The sequence below is a fragment of the Danio rerio genome, chromosome 4 (genome assembly GCF_049306965.1).
Source record: "Danio rerio strain Tuebingen ecotype United States chromosome 4, GRCz12tu, whole genome shotgun sequence".
NCBI classification, from domain to species: Eukaryota; Metazoa; Chordata; class Actinopteri; order Cypriniformes; family Danionidae; genus Danio; species Danio rerio.
In genome coordinates, this window is record NC_133179.1 from 2,470,711 (window position 1) to 2,487,500 (window position 16,790).

Here is a 16,790-nt window from a genome sequence, read left to right on the forward strand (position 1 = left end):
GCTTAGCCACGCCCCTACAACAGTTTTTAGGAGAGAAAGAGCGCAAAAAAGAAAGCCCCGCCCATTACTTAATATTTAGTTAAGGTTAGAAAGACACACTGAAACAAAAATCTACAGCCATTCTCGTTTCACACAGACTTTAACATACGGCACGTGCATTTCTATTTAAATTACATCATTTTAAATAATGCATTAAAAGCAATAACATTTGACAGCCACAGTTAAATTAAGTTTAAGGAGTGTGTGACCTGTAGGGGAAGCAGGTACGGCGCGTGTATTTCTGAATCACCGCATCAGTTTGACATCCATTGACACACTGCTGAACAATTCACAGTATCATTTGAGTCATGCATATCTGATTTCCATTTGTGAGCAATCAGACCGCAATAGTACAACCGCCCACACACACACACACACACACACACACACACACACACACACACACAGCACTACGCTCACTGTAGCTGGGTGATTTTGGAGAAATACCTAACAAGTACTGTATGACAATACCAATTAATGTTGACCTTGTAGCAACAATTTTTGGTCTCCAAGAGGTAAACGACTCATAAATCACACAGAATGAAGTATTTTGAACATTTAAAACTGCAGATAGTTTCCTGTCAGGGTTGGCTTTAGGGATAAGGGGAGAGAATATACCGTCTGTGAAGTAGAAAAACATCAGTATGTATATGAATAGTCCCCATAAAGATATCTGAACAAGTGTATGTGTGTGTGTGGCTCCACATCACACGGTGGTTCATACAGAGAGACTGTGATGCAATATTGATGCTCTTGCCTTCAGTCTTCAGAGAAGCGGGTTTGTTGTTATGGATACAGCTGCTCATGGGAGGTTTTGCGGCCTAAAAACACAAACTCGCCGCCTGCTGTGTTGTTTTTTTTTTTTTTTTTTCTCCAGCATGGCAGCAGTGACGGGACAGAAGAAGACCTACATATAGAGACCCACATCACAACCTGGAGCTGATGCCGGACAGCAGATTCAACAATCCACAAAGACAACAAATCTGGGTCATCTCCGTTTCTGAAGCTCACCTCGTGCTGCAGGTGGAAATCTCACTCAGAGTTGTTCGCTGATGATTCTGGGAGGTAAAAAATCCCAGTTGAGAGGAAATGTCTTCATTCAGTAACACACTGTTGTGTGTATGTACAGTCAAAGTTTTTTCTTTTTCCAATATTTCCAAAATGATGTTGAACAGATTCAGAAATTTGCCACAGTATTTCCTTTAATATTTTTTCTTCTGGAGAAAGTCTTATTTGTTTTATTCCTGCTATAATAAAAGCTTTTTTTAAGGTAAAAAATTATTAGCCCCCTTAAGCAATTCAGTTGTCTACAGCAGGGGTTCCCAAACTTTTCAGCCCGCCACCCCCAAAATAACAATGCCAGTGACTCGCGACCCCCAATATCCTCTGAGGTGGTTATAAATACAGAAACCTTGCATGCAATGACGCAGACACACCAATTAAATTTGTGTCAGTGCTTTAAATGTCCCAGAAAGTATAACCTGATGTTATAAAATCAAAATGCATCTGACGCTATTGCTGCCTTTAATATAATGTAATTACCCCAGGGGTCGCAATCCAATAAAACTAGTAACTATAAGCTACTATAGTAACTATATAGTATATAGTAACTATAAACGACTATTTTTATTTTCAGTATAGTTATGGATAAAATATGTTAATTCTTATGGTTAATAAAAATAAATAGATTTTTAGAAATCACCAGGCGACCCCCCTTCATTGCCCCGCGACCCCTCGGGGGTCACATAATATAACACATATTAGCCCAGTTTCACAAACAAGGCTTAGATTAAGCCAGGACTAAGTTTCAGTGAAGTTAGGCTATTTCAGCCACATTAATAAAAATGGCCTTTAAAAAATATATTACTGGTTTGCAACTGGAGACAAAAAAATGACACTGACGTATTTCAAGACATCAAGACAGCTCAAACATGCAATTTAATCTTGACTAGCCTTAAACCTTGTTTGTGAAACCGGGGGATAATTTTTTAATATTAACCTCCCCTAATGAGTCTATTCTTGGTTTAATTGTGGAGCTCGCCACTCAGAGTTCAAGCTCCGTCTTCAGTTGTGGTCTGTATTTATTTTTAATGTATTTGATTGCCATGACGGTCTCCGAAAGTTTTCGCACACTTTACTTTGATGGTCCGTTTGTTGAATATAAGTTACATTGCATCTTCATGCCAACTAATTCTCATTAGGTTATAAGTAGAGTGTTAGGTTAGAGTTAGTGTAAGTTGACATGTACTTGCAAAGTTTCTTTTAGTCAGTGAAATGTCTGTTTAGCAGCAGTATGAACAGATATTAAGCAGACAGTCTACTAATACTCAAATGGACCATCAAAATAAAGTGTTACCGAAAGTTTAACCTGGCGCCATGAAATTAATCTGCTGCAGCTGATGCTAGTGCTGTGTGGTTCATCTAATGCAGGGGTCAGTAACCCGCGGCTCTAGAGCCGCATGCGGCTCTTTAACGCTGCTCTTGTGGCTCCCTGGAGCTTTTTCAAAAATGTTTGAAAATGCAAAAAGATGGGGGAGGTTAATATATTTTTTTGTTTTAATATGATTTCTGTAGGAGGACAAACATTTTTAACGTTTTCAAATGCTGTCAAAGTGTGTAGAATTAATATTTAATTTCAACATTTCTGTCAACGAAGATTTGCGTCATAGCCTGCGACACACGTTTCTATCAGCAGGGTGGGATGCCGGGCAGGTGGCTGTTGTAAACAAACCAGGAGATTGTAAAGCATGGAAAACCGTTCAAAGATGGTATGACATATTAGAACACCTATTTGCAAACTTTAAAAACAAAACCAAGATAATACAAAAAAATAAAGATATACCTTTCTCCACCAAGACAGTGAAGGAAAGGGCTATTAAAATGGTAGGTAACATCACCGATCAGCAAACCAAGGACATTAATTCAGTCCCAGCATACTCAATTGCCTGTGATGTGACCGATATTCAACGCGCTTTTATGCAGGTTTGTGAACTCTGATGGGCCGCAAGAAGAAATGATCAAATTAATAACACTAAAAGACCAGAGGCTGTGCTGAAGTGTTTAAATGACAACAAAATAAACACCAACCACCTGATTTCAGTGGCTATTTAATCATGAAGGCTCATTATGTATTTGTAGCCAATTTAGTCATTTTGATAGTAGGCTAATATAGCTAATATAGATACATACAGCATGTGTTTCCTTCATTATAAGGCTTATATAAGGCTTTACATTTTTTGTGGCTCCAGACATATTTGTTTTTTGTTATTTTTGGTCCAATATGGCTCTTTCAACATTTTGGGTTGCCGACCCCTGATCTAATGTAAACACAGGGGTCGCAATCCAATGGAAAAAAAAAATTGAAAAGCTGATAGCTTTTTATTTGCATTTTATTGTTTTTTTTATGTAACTAATAACTAATATTTTTATCTTCTGTGGTTTATTAACAAATACAATAATTCTGATAGTTTAATAAGATTAATTTATGGAAACACCAAGCGACCCCTGTCATTGTCCTGCGACACCCACTTCAGAAACCACTGATCTACAGAACAAACCACTGTTATACATTGACTTGCCAGTGGTTCCCACAGTGGGGGTCGGGACTCCCCGGAAGGTTGCAGGACAGTAAGAGAGAGAGAGAGAGAGGGGGGGGGTTAATTAAACCTAATTAATTTTTGTTAAACTATTAGAATGATCATATTTTATCCATAACCTACTGAAGAACAAAATAGTAGTTAATACACTCTAGAAAATGTTGGGTTATTAATTCAACCCATATGGGTGTAATACAGACTAAACCAACTGCAAAGTACAATTTTTAAATTAAATTAAGAGGACCGAATTTAACCCTATGGGTTAGTCCATATTTTACCCAATGTGCGTTTAAATAACCCAGCATTTCCTAGAGTGCAGTAACACTGTTAACATGTTAATAATAAACAAAAAACAACATTCAATTAAAAAGCCATCAGACTTTCACTTTGCTGCGACTCCTGATGTGATCATGTTATATTAAAGACACAGCAACAGCGTCAGATGCAGCTCATTGATTTGAAGGCACCAGGTTAAACTTTGACACCTTTACGGCACTCACATACATTAAAAATAAATACAGGACACAACTGAAGATGGAGGTTGTTCTCCTAGGGGTGTTCTCCAAAATCAAACGATGAATAGACTTGGGCCTCTTGGTGTGTGTGAGCCGTTGTGTGCAAGATTTATATATTTATTACCACCTCAGAGAATATTGAGGGTCAAGTTATTGCAAGGCACTGTTATTTTGGGGGTCATGGGCTGAAACGTTTGGGGAACTCCTGCCCTAATTACCCTAGTTAAGCCTTTAAATGTCACTTTAGCTGAATATCAGTATCTTGAAGAATATCTAGACAAATATTATGTGCTGTCATCATGGCAAAGATAAAATAAATCAGTTATTAGAGATGAGTTATTAAAACTATTATGATTAGAAATGTGTTGAAAAAACAGAAATTGAGGAAAAATTAAACAGAAGGGCTAATAATTCTGACTTCAACTGAATATTTGAGACACAATCTTGTTTTGTTTTGCCACTGAACATTTTAAAGCCACAGCAAACACGGTTTGCTTTGAGATAATTCACCACAAGTGTATTTTAAAATTGGTTAAAGTCAACTTTTAGATGTTTATTATTAAACATGATTCAAAAGGAATCACATACTTCCAATTTCTCTTTGCATTTAGCATTTTCCTTTTCATCTGCTTTGGATAAAAGTGTCTGCTAAATGTTTATTCATTGATCCTCAGGCAATGTTGTTTGTGTGTGTGTGTGTGTGTGTGTGTTTGCACAGAAAGAAAAGAAAGCGCTTTGGTTTTGTACAAGGTGAATATGTTTATCCGACCGTCTCACATGGCATTGAACTACACATGATCTTCAGACTCAGTCTTTACAGTTAGGCTCTTCGCATGCACTAGAAGAGGCCGACAGAGAAATGACTCCACAGTACAGCTTCAGCACATCCACAGTCTGCACAGTGACACACACACACGCAAACACACACACACCGACGGCACACACACACACAGACACACACACAGAAAATACAAGATCTAAGTCCAAAAATAGATAGCTTTACATTTTCTCATTTATATTGGAAACGGTGCCCTGACTTCTGAAAGCAGCAGAAAATATTAACATCAACATACTTAAGTTCTGTGGGTGCTGGGAAAACACACACACACACGATCTCTCACACACACACCTCAACACAACTCCTATGGCACGTCCATCACAAACACAACTGGGTCACTTTTAACCCAGAATTAAAAGAAATAAATATATAGTTTTAATTATATTAAAATAAAAGTCATACTTTCTTTATACAATGCAAAACTATGCTTAATTATATGACCCGAAAAGTTGAATAGTTTGAGGAAAACTTACACTGTAAAACCCACAAAGTTAAGACAACTCAAACCATTTAAGGAAACCGATTGCAACAAACCATTTAAGTTCAAAAACTGATCCTAATGAGTACTGTGAACTTAATTCATTTAAGTTGAAGTAATGAGGTATTTAATTAAGTCAACACTGAGTTCAAAACTCTTTTCAAACGAGTAAATGAAGCAATTTTAACACAGTAAAACCAAGTAAGCTAACTGAGTACTGTAAAACCTGATAAGTTAAGACTACTCAAACTGTGAGGAAACCAATTGCTACAAACCATGAGTTAAATAAAACTAATCTATATGAGTACTGTGAACTTACTCCATTTAAGTAATGAGGTATTTAATTAACTCATTACATCCAACACTGAGTTCAAAACTCTTTTCAAATGAGTAGAATTAACTTTCAGTCAATTTTGAGTTCACTGTACTTTTACAGTGAAGATATCCACTATAATCGTGGACTACTGTAGATTTGTTAAGGTTTTTTTATTATTATATGATAATTTCTGTTATTTTAATGTTAACCAATCCATTTTTAGTTATATTAAAATTAAAGTCAAATTTTCTATTTATAAAATTATGACTATTTTTGTGACCCATATATATATAGACACACACACACACACACTACCTGATAAAAGTCTTGTCGCCTATGCAAGTTTTAGAAACAACAAATAATAACAGGACTTCTAGTTGATCATTTGGTATCAGAAGTGGCTTATATGAAAGGCAAAGCCCTCTAGATTTAGCTGATTTTACCACCATAAAATATGATCATGCCTGATATTTAATTATTTAATTAGGACAGTAAGGTCTGACTTTGCTTGGACAACAGTCTCATCACTGAACAGAAATAAAGTCCAGTATAGCATATAAAGTCATGCTGCAGTGGAGGCAGAATGAATATTGTGGCTGACTCCAACATGAGCTTGGAGGACTGCATCTATACATCTCTGACATGACTCAAGTCACTGATTAATAAAGCCATCTGGAATGGCAAAGAAAGCGTTCTTGCAGGACTCCCAGAGTTCATTAAGATCCTTTGGATTCATCTTCAATGCCTCCTCCTTTATCTTACCCCACACATGCTCAATAATGTTAATATCTAGTGACTGGGCTGGCCAATCCTGGAGCACCTTCACCTTCTTTGCTTTCTGGAGTTTTGATGTGGAGGCTGAAGTATGAGGAGCGCTATCCTGCTGAAGAGTTTGCCCTCTCCTGTGGCTTGTAATGTGATGGGCAGCACAAGTGTCTTGATCCCTCAGGCTGTTAATTTTGCCATCCACTGTGCAGATCTCTCGCACACCCTCATACTGAATTGGGATGCAGTTCAACAGATGATTTAATCTACCTTCTGAAAACTTTTCCAAATGATCAACTAGAAGTTATTTTTGTTGCTCTTACAACAGGGATCCACAAGAAGACTTTTATCAGAGAGCGTATACAATAAGTCACATTTTCTGAACTGTCCTAAGATAAGAGTGTGTTGTTTGATCGTTTTAGGACAAACAATTTTAAGGTTTGGATCAACTTCAATTGAGGACTACTGATCATATTTTTGAATGATTAGCTTACTGTATTTTAGTGATAATTTCTGATGAGCTACTGCTAAACAAAAATGACTAAAACGTAAACATTTAAATAAGAAGTAACAATGAAAACGAAAATTATAGCATTTTTAAACACAGTAATACTAATGTTGTATCGCATTTGTAATATTGCACACACACAGACACCCCCACACACACACACTGATGTGACAGGTCTAATCTCTGTCTGGCTGAAGGAGCAGAGGGTTTGTTGAAGCGGGCCACGGTGTCTGTCAGACTCAGATCACAGTGTGAATCGGTGCAGCTTTGTTTCACATCATTATTGCACATCACATCTGATTGTTGCACTGGACACTTTCACTACCAAACAGCGACCAAGAAAGAGGAATTTCCACACACACACACACACACACCCAAATGTATATATGGTTTATGAGAACTCGAGTAATGTAATTTATAGTGTAAAAATCACTTACTATATGGCTTTACCCTACCCCTACAAATCTGAATGTCAAAAGACAAGTATGATTTTTAAAAGTATTTTAAGGATTACAAGGACACAAATCATGTCCTCATAAAACACCTTATTAACAGAGCACAACTAGGTCATACCAATGCCATTATACAATTTCAATGTCCTCATAAGCCACATAAACCTACACACATTGTATATATGGTTTACGAGGACTCTTTATAGGTGCAATGTAATTTATAGTGGAAAAATCACTTATTACATGGCTGTACTCGACCCCTGCAAATTTAAATGTCAAAGAACAAGTATGATTTTTAATCATTTTTAAGCATTACAAGGACACAAAGCATGTCCTCATAAAATATCTTAATAACAGAGCACAACTAGGTCATACTAACGTTATTATACAATTTCAAAGTCCTCATAAACCAAATAAACCTGCACACACATACACACATACTGCATATATGGTTTATGAGAACTTTCTATAGGTGTAATGCAACTTATAGTGTAAAAACAGCTCATCACATGGTTTTACCATACCCCTACAAAATCGAAAAGACAAGTATGATTTAAGCATTGCAAGGACACAAAGCATGTCCTCATAAACCACCTTAATAACAGAGCACAACTAGGACACACCGATGTAATTATACCATTTCAGTGTCCTCATTAATCACATAAACCTGCACACACACTTGGAAATATGGTTTATGAGAACTCTTCATAGGCGTACTGTAATTTATAGTGTAAAAATCACTTATTATATGGCTCTGCCCCATCCCTACAAATTTAGATCTGGAAACACACGTATTATTTTAAGCATTACAAGGACACAAATCATGTCCTCGTAAGCCACCTTATTAACAGAGCACAACTAGGACATAGCAGTGCCATTATACAATTTCAACGTCTTCATAAACCACATAAACCTGTACATACACTTGTATATATGGTTTATGAGGACTCTCCATAGGTGTAATTAATTTATGGTGTACAAATTGTTTATTATACGGTTTTACCCTACCTTAACGAATTTGAATGCCAAAAGACAAGTATGATTTTAAGCATTACAAGGACACAAAGCATGTCCTAATAAAATACCTTAATAACAAAGTGCAACTAGGTCATATCAATGCCATTATACAATTTCAATGTCCACATAAACCACATAAACCTGCACACACTCGTATTTATGGTTTATGAGGACTTTCCATTACGTTATTTATAGTGTAGAAATCACTTATTAGACAAGTACTGTATGACTTAAGAATTGCTTATGCATTCTGAGGACACAAAGCACATCCTCATAAACCCCCTTAATAACAGCACAACTGGTCATATCTATGTCATTATGCAATTTAATGTCCTCATAAACCACATAAACCTGCAGACACACATACACACAGAGACAGCAAGGACTCCACCAGAGATACTAGAGCAACTAAAAGCATAAATGACAGCAGGTCACATTTATTCATCAGATCATGTTATAGTCTCTCTCGCTCTATGGTGTAGTTCAGAAAAGTCGATACACTAATACTCGAGTTCAACACTTGTGCCTCTACACATCGTAATACACTTATTGCACTGACAGAGGCCTGGAAAAGGGTGCTGGATTTGCTACCTGACACAGAGGGAAGCCACGCGTGAATGTGTGTCCTTTTATACAGATGCCACATTTAAAATGGAGAGCCCGCCGGATTGAAGCACGTTTCACTAGATCCACGTCAGGATTTTTACATTTGTTTCTTTCGACTTTCACACAGGAAAATCCAGTCCGTTGGATGAAGATGTCCATCTATGAGAACCGTCCAATCACAGGCTTATTCTATTCCAGACCGTCCAATCCAGTTCGTCAAATCCATCAGAGTCTCTGCTGGCTCCGCCCTCCCCGTCTCTGGCTGATATAAACTGAACATCGGCCAGGGGAGAAACAGTGGCTGCAAACGCAACAACAGCAGCACTGCGTCACAAAAACTGCTCTGTTTTTAATTGTTCAAACAAACACACTTTGTTTTAGACAAACATATTGCATTTATAACAGGTGAATCTCACAAAGAGTGTCATTAATATAAATATGGGACAAATTACAGTCTCATACAGAAATGTGATCATGGAGGACACTCAAACCATGGGTAAATTTAAAGATCTAATCAAAATATTCATTTTAATTTTACACCGAAAATCACTTGAATATTCAGTCAATATGTTTCATGAAGATATTTTGTAAATTTCCTACCATAAATATGTAAAAATGTAGTAATATGCATTGCTAAGAATGTAATTTCTTCAAATTTAAAGGGCGATTTTGTGAATATTTTGATTTATTTTAGATTTGTGATTTGTTGTTGTTGTATCAGGACTTAATATTGTGCAATCATAACAAACTAAATATTAATGTAAATCTCATTTATTTATCATCAGCTTTAGTTGATGTATAAACATTAATAAAAAAAATATGACCAGTGTGGGGGAAATGCGTTACTTATTAACTTGTTATGGTAAGCAATGCGTTACGTTACTTTTGAGTTACTTTTGCATTACTTTTTATTACCACTGAGGCTTACTTTATAAAAGCTACTTTTTAAAAGCTAATTCTTTTAAAAAGACTAAAAATATATTTTTTTAAAAAACTCAAATATTATTACACAACATAACTTGCATTACTTGTAATGTGTTACCCCCAACACTGCTTACGACGAGGGCATAAATAGTAAAAATATAATTTGCATGAATTAACCCAATTATGCTTTAAAAAGCAGTCAATCAGAATGTCGGGCTTGGGCAAAATTCTGTCAGGCTTAACTATTAAGGCCTGATTACAGCTTTATTAGGTAGGATTAGAAATGTAGAATAAGATTGTACTTTATAAGTACAAAATAAAATAAAATAAAATGAACCTAAATTAAATTAAATTAAATTAAATTAAATTAAATTAAATCAAATTAAATTAAATTAAATTAAATTAAATTAAATTAAATTAAAGGAACAAAATTAAAATCAAAACTGAATAAAATAATAAAAAAATCACCAATAAAAAATAAAATAAGATAAAATTTAATTAAATAAAATTAAATAAAAATAAATATAGTAAAAAAATAAAAATAAAATAAAAAAAATAAAATTGAATAAAATGAAATAAAATAAAAGTTAAATAAAAATGTAAAAATTGATTTAAAATAGAATAAAATAAATAAATAAAAATAAAATAGAATAAAATAATTTAATAAAATAAATTGAAAAAAAGGCAATCTGTTATAATAATTGGCAGGTTTTAACAATAATAATAATAATAATAATAATAATAATAATAATAATAATAGTGAGAATTGGTACCTAAACTATAATGTAACCAAAAAGAACAACATATATTAGAAATGACAATTTGTTCATATTTTGGGATGTAAAGTGACCTGTACGCATCTTTGTGAGATCCACCTTAACATGATAATACACCTGTGGGTACAGTAGATCTGCTCTTGCGTATTTAAATGAGTGATGTAGTGATGTGGAGCAGGCGAGGGCAGTGATGACAGTGTTCAGGGTGTGACAGCAAATCTCCCTCCACCAGTTGCTTAGCAACCGTCCCTTTCAGATTCACTCACATGATGCTCAGATCTCCACATGACATCTTCATTCAAACTAGTTCATCACATACAAACAGACGACAAACACATGATGCTCACAACTCTTCATCACATACTGTACACACAACAGACAAACAAGTCACATACAGTAGACAGATAACATGATGCTCAGATTCTCCACATTTAAACCAGTACACATACAATACACAGATATGACAAAGAGATGATAGTCAGATCTCCAGTTGATCCCATATGAGCGGTTTACACCTGGTCACTCCATGTGCTTTCTCTGATCTGACAGTGACTTAATTGTGACATCCATCTTAGTGGAGACACATTTATGTGGTCAAATGTAAATGGAAACATCTTCACAAAGCTATCCGATCAGAGAAACACATGAAGTGAGCTGATGTGAACAGGCCCGTACAGTACATCTATAACACAGAGGATGCAGATAAATGACTCGGGTGATGTGAGCGCTTTGAGCGATGAAATATTTCAGAAAATTAATTGTGATTATGAATGTTGGAGCAAACATGAAGAAAAATATGTGCTTCACTGATGCATTTAAAGTTGAGTTTGAAGTGCAGCCGTTTATTTACTAAACACACACTCCTGTGCACAATTCATAAGTGCATGTTGTAGAGAACAATATTAGCTCCGCCTCTAAAATAAATCATTCAGTCCCTAATTATTCAGTGGTTATCTCACTTGGTTTAGGTAAAACTCACGATCTGATCAACTACACTTTATGTACTCATTTTTCTTTGGTTTTGTGAAAATAATGACTAAAACCCTAAGTAAATGAAGCAGGTTGAGTCTTTGCAGTACATTTGGTTATTTATAAGCGGGCATGGTCTCATCGCTTGGCTAAATAGGGTGGAAGGAGTCTCTGATAGCGAGTTGGTGGGCGTGGCCTAAGCTGTTGATCAAAAATGATGGGTGGAGTCTATGCAGTAGATCTGAGTAAGTAGAAGGAGTGTGGCCTCAGCTGATGGAAGACCTTGAAATCAAACCATTTATGGTGTTTTTAATGTTAAATAAATCTTTGTCATTTAAAACTATTATATGCATTATATCTAATTAATGAATTTACTTGAGGTGAGGGGAAACCGAAATGACTTAATTTAATTTTTTTGATTATTAAAAATATTAAATAATAAATAAAATTAAATAAATACATTTAAAAAAATAATGAATAAAATAAAATAAATAAAAACTACAACAGAAGTTCAAATAAAAAAATAAATCAAAATATGTTATTAAAAGCATTCTATTTTGGAGAACATTAATAGAATGTTCCACTTTAGAATGTTCTCTTATTCTTTTGAAAATATGCAAATATTATAAGAATGTTCTTTTTAAATGTGCTCGGAAATAATTAATAACATAATAACATAACATAACAAACAAACAAACAAACAAACAAAAAATGCCCAGCTTAAGTGTATTAGAAAAACCTTTCATAATGTTTGTGCCAAAGTTTTCAAAGCATTGTTAAAGAAAATAATAAATATATAAATAAACAATAAATAAATTACATTAAAAACTAGGACAAAACAATTAAAAAACAAATTCAAACTATTTATAAAAACTACAACAGCTGCTGGATGATACTAAAATAACACATTCAAAGTTGGATACATATATTCATTTAAATGAAATATTATGATTTTGTTAGATTATCTCTCACATAGCAACTCTCACTGAAGCTGAGCAGGGCTGAGCCTGGTCAATACCTGGATGGGAAACCACATGGGAAAGCTAGGTTGCTTTTTGGAAGTGGTGTTAGTAAGGCCAGTAAGGGGTCTGTGTGGGTCCTAATGACCCAGTATATTGATGGGGACTCTATACTCGTCAGTGAGCGCTGTCTTTTGGATGAGACGATTAACAGAGGTCTTGACTTTCTGTGGTCATTAAATCCAGATTTAACCCCGGCATCCTGGCCAGATTTGCCCACTTGCCTCTGCCCATCATGGCCTCCTAACCATCCCCATATCATAATTGACTTTATCACTCAGTCTCCTCTCCACCAATCAGCTAGTGTGTGGTCTGGTGCACCAGGTGGATGCTGCGTGCACACTGGGAGTGGATGTGGAGATTCCCCCTAAAAAATGTGTAAAGGTGTCCAGAAAAGCGCTATATAAATGTGAGGAATTATTATTAAATTATAATTATATTTTATTATTATAACTATTATTATAAACTTTCTGAAACTATTTACTTATATTATAAAAAGCAACAATATAAAAGCATTATTACTAATTAAATTAATATAAACTAATCTAAAAACTACAACAGCTGCTTGAAGATACTAAAATATCAATATCAATATTAGCAGTTGGATAAATAAACCATTTCAGAGACAGAGCTAATATGTTTTGATTAAAACCTGCACTTATGAACCTTCAAACAAGCAGGAATGTGTTTTGATGTGACTTATTAATTGGGATTTAATACAGAGTTTTTGTATAGCGATCTAAAGGACACTAAGAGTCATTCTCTCTCTCTCTTCATCATTCTCATCCTCATGTTCACACATAGGGAGAGAGTCTGTTACCTTTGAGTCTCGTCTGCTTCCCCATTTAAGACAGAACGCTCCCCTCGGCCCGGCTGAAGCGCGCAAACACCACCTCTGAGCAGTGATCTGTGTGTACAGCAGCGGTGTGAGGCCCACGGGAAAACACACACATACACACTCACAGGAGCGGGAGGCTGAGACACGGCAGCATGTACGGGCAAAGTCAAAATGACCAGCCCTCCTGTCTTTTATTTAGCAGATGTTAACAAGGTTGATTCAGGAATTTCTCACAGTATTTCCTATAATATTTTTCCTTCTGGAGAAAGTTTTATTTGTTTTATTTCGGCTAGAATAAAAGCAGTTTTTCATTTTAAGATCAATAATATTAGCTCCCTTAAGCAATATTAGTTTAGGATTGTCTGCAGAACAAACCACTGTTATACAATGACTTGCCTAATTACCCTAACGTTACCCTAATTAAGTCTTTAAATGTCACGTTAAGCTGAATACTAGTCTTTTATAGAATATCTAGTCATATATTATGTGCTATCATCATGGCAAAGATAAAAGAAATCTCTCTGTTAAACAGTAACCGGGGAAGACAATAATAAGAATGGCTAACAAATTCAGGAGGGCTAATAATTCTGACTTTAACTGTACACAGACAAGCACGCAGCTTACACACACACATACACACACCTGAGCGCGAGCTTTTACAGGTAAATCTTATTCTGCGCTTGTGCTTAAAAGCTTAAAGCGTGTTTATAAGTGAGCTGAACTCTCCCTGAATCAATATTTTCAGGCTGGTAAATCGCATTAATTCAGCGAATCTCACAAAAACATGTTCAGCTTCATGCCATCGTCAAAAGACAGAAAGATTTGCTATTTTGCAATAGATTATGATTTTGTGAGATTCTCTCGAATACTCTTTATAAACTTTCTGTAAGCACACTATTTACATAACACTCACAGAAAGAGAGGATCACATACTGCCTTGGCCAGAAATGGAGGAGTCTTTATAGTTTATTTGATCGTGTGAGTGGGCGTGGCTTGAGAAGATGGACAAATAGTGTTGTCAGAGGCGTGGCCTTAGCAGTTTGGTGGGTGGAGCCTTTGCAGTTGCTTTGGACTAGTATTAGTGGGTGTGGCTTCAGCAGTTCAGCATATATGGTGGGCGGAGACTTCACAGTATATTTGGTCAAGTATTAGTGGGTGTGGATTCAGTAGTTCAGCATATATGGTGGGCGGAGACTTCACAGTACATTTGGTCAAGTATTAGTGGGTGTGGCTTAAGCAGTTCAGCATATAGGGTGGGCGGAGACTTCACAGTATATTTGGTCAAGTATTAGTGGGTGTGGCTTAAGCAGTTCAGCATATATGGTGGGCAGAGACTTCACAGTACATTTGGTCAAGTATTAGTGGGTGTGGCTTCTGCAGATCAGCATATATTGTGGGAGTCTGCAATACATTTGCTTAAGTATTAGTGGGTGTGGCTTAAGCATGTATTGTGGGCGGAGACTTAGCAGTACATTTGTTCAAGTATTAGTGGGTGTGGCTTCAGCAAATCAGCATATATCGTGGGAGACTTTGCAATACATTTGCTTAAGTATTAGTGGGTGTGGCTTCAGCATGTATTGTGGGGGGAGACTTAGCAGTACATTTGGTCAAGTATAAGTGGGTGTGGCTTTACCAGTTAAGCATATATCATGAGAGGAGCCTTTGCATAACCTTTGGTCAAGAATTAGTGGGTTTGGTCTTTAGCATATAAGGTGGGCGGAGTCTTTGTAATACATTTGGTAAACTATTAATGGGAGTTCAGCATATTTGGTGGGCGGAGTCTTTGTGTTTGTGGGCTTGTCCTCAGCTGACAGACAGGAATGGTGTGCGGTTGCGGCGAATGGGACAGGGCGAGGTCACTGGAGAGAGATGGAGAGCGCTGTACACGTTGTTTAAACTCCGAGACTTCTCCGAGCCTTCAGACGTGAGAGAATGCAACAGTAAAAAGCACAAAGACACACTGAACACGTGTGTGTGTGTGACGGGACATACGCACACACATTACAGAACACAGCACATTGACTGCGTCCAGCGATCACAATGAAATGGCTACTGTGTTTTCCCTCTGATCGCTGGACATGTTGCGTGTATAATCAAGAGCTCAGTTACTGCTCATATAGTCAGTAGATAAAAAGGTTTGTATAATCTTTTAAACAAATCACTATGACGTCTAAATATGATGAAAGTGGAGAAAATTCAACAAAAATATTTTTAGCGAAAGCCAGTCTGGATGGAAATGTCAACTAAAACTGTACATAAACCTCAAATATCTTTCTCTTTATCCTAAATATCCACTGTATGTCTCTCATGCATATGACTAATGAGTTTGACAACTGTTCTGTCTATAGAATCATATATAGTAACAGTCCAGACCAGATGTGTAACTCTAGAATGTTGTTTACACTTTATGGCATGATAATCAATGCTAGTAAATGATACTGATATATGCATACAGTATCATGTATATCAGAAAGCACTACACAGTAAAAAAAAAAGCAACAATGGATTATACAAATACAGCACAAACATCAATTTATATATATATATATATATATATATATATATATATATATATATATATATATATATATATATACACACACATATATATATATACACATACATATATATACATATATATATATATATATATATATATATATATATATATATATATATATATATATATAAACGCACACACACACACACACAAGCAAATTTGCCATAAAAATAATAAGATAATCATTATGTAAAAATAAAATAAAAATCATAAGCAAACTGGTATATCATACTAATAAAATAATACTAATATGTATAGGATGAACAAATGCAACAGCACAGCACAAAATTATATATACACACTGGCCCTAACTCTTCAGCAGGCTTTTAGCACCATGCACGCACGCACGCACGCACGCATGCACACACACACGCACACACACCAGCAGCTGCATCTGATCTTAACCAGGTAGGGTTATTAGCCAAGCATTTGTGTATGTCAAACAGGACTTTGAGCACCAACTCAACATCAGCATGGTTATGAGCTCACACTTTAAGTGCGCATGCAGCATGCAAACACAATGCAAACAATAAATGCAGACAAGGAAAAAAAGAGGTGTTGATAAGAAAGCTCA

The 16,790-nt window shown here is 35.7% G+C and overlaps 1 protein-coding gene across 13 annotated transcripts in view; it reads right to left on the bottom strand.

The window, feature by feature from the left end:
* kcnc2 (potassium voltage-gated channel, Shaw-related subfamily, member 2) overlaps nt 1–16,790 on the bottom strand; it is a 139,056-nt gene that overhangs the window by 82,669 nt on the left and 39,597 nt on the right. For 2 of the 13 annotated variants that reach the window (XM_017354927.3, XM_073945385.1), the window contains exons 4-5: nt 13,639–13,725; nt 8,934–9,431 (exon numbers count right to left, since the gene is read on the bottom strand). The exons of 2 other annotated variants lie outside the window; for them this stretch is intronic. In XM_017354927.3, the coding sequence (XP_017210416.1) occupies nt 13,664–13,725 (62 nt within the window). In that variant the 3' untranslated portion in view covers nt 8,934–9,431; nt 13,639–13,663. Of the gene's footprint in view, nt 1–8,933; nt 9,432–10,947; nt 11,194–13,638; nt 15,576–16,790 lie in introns of those variants that run through there. 9 more of the 13 variants (XM_073945380.1, XM_073945387.1, XM_073945379.1 and 6 more) reach the window with 6 other exon arrangements.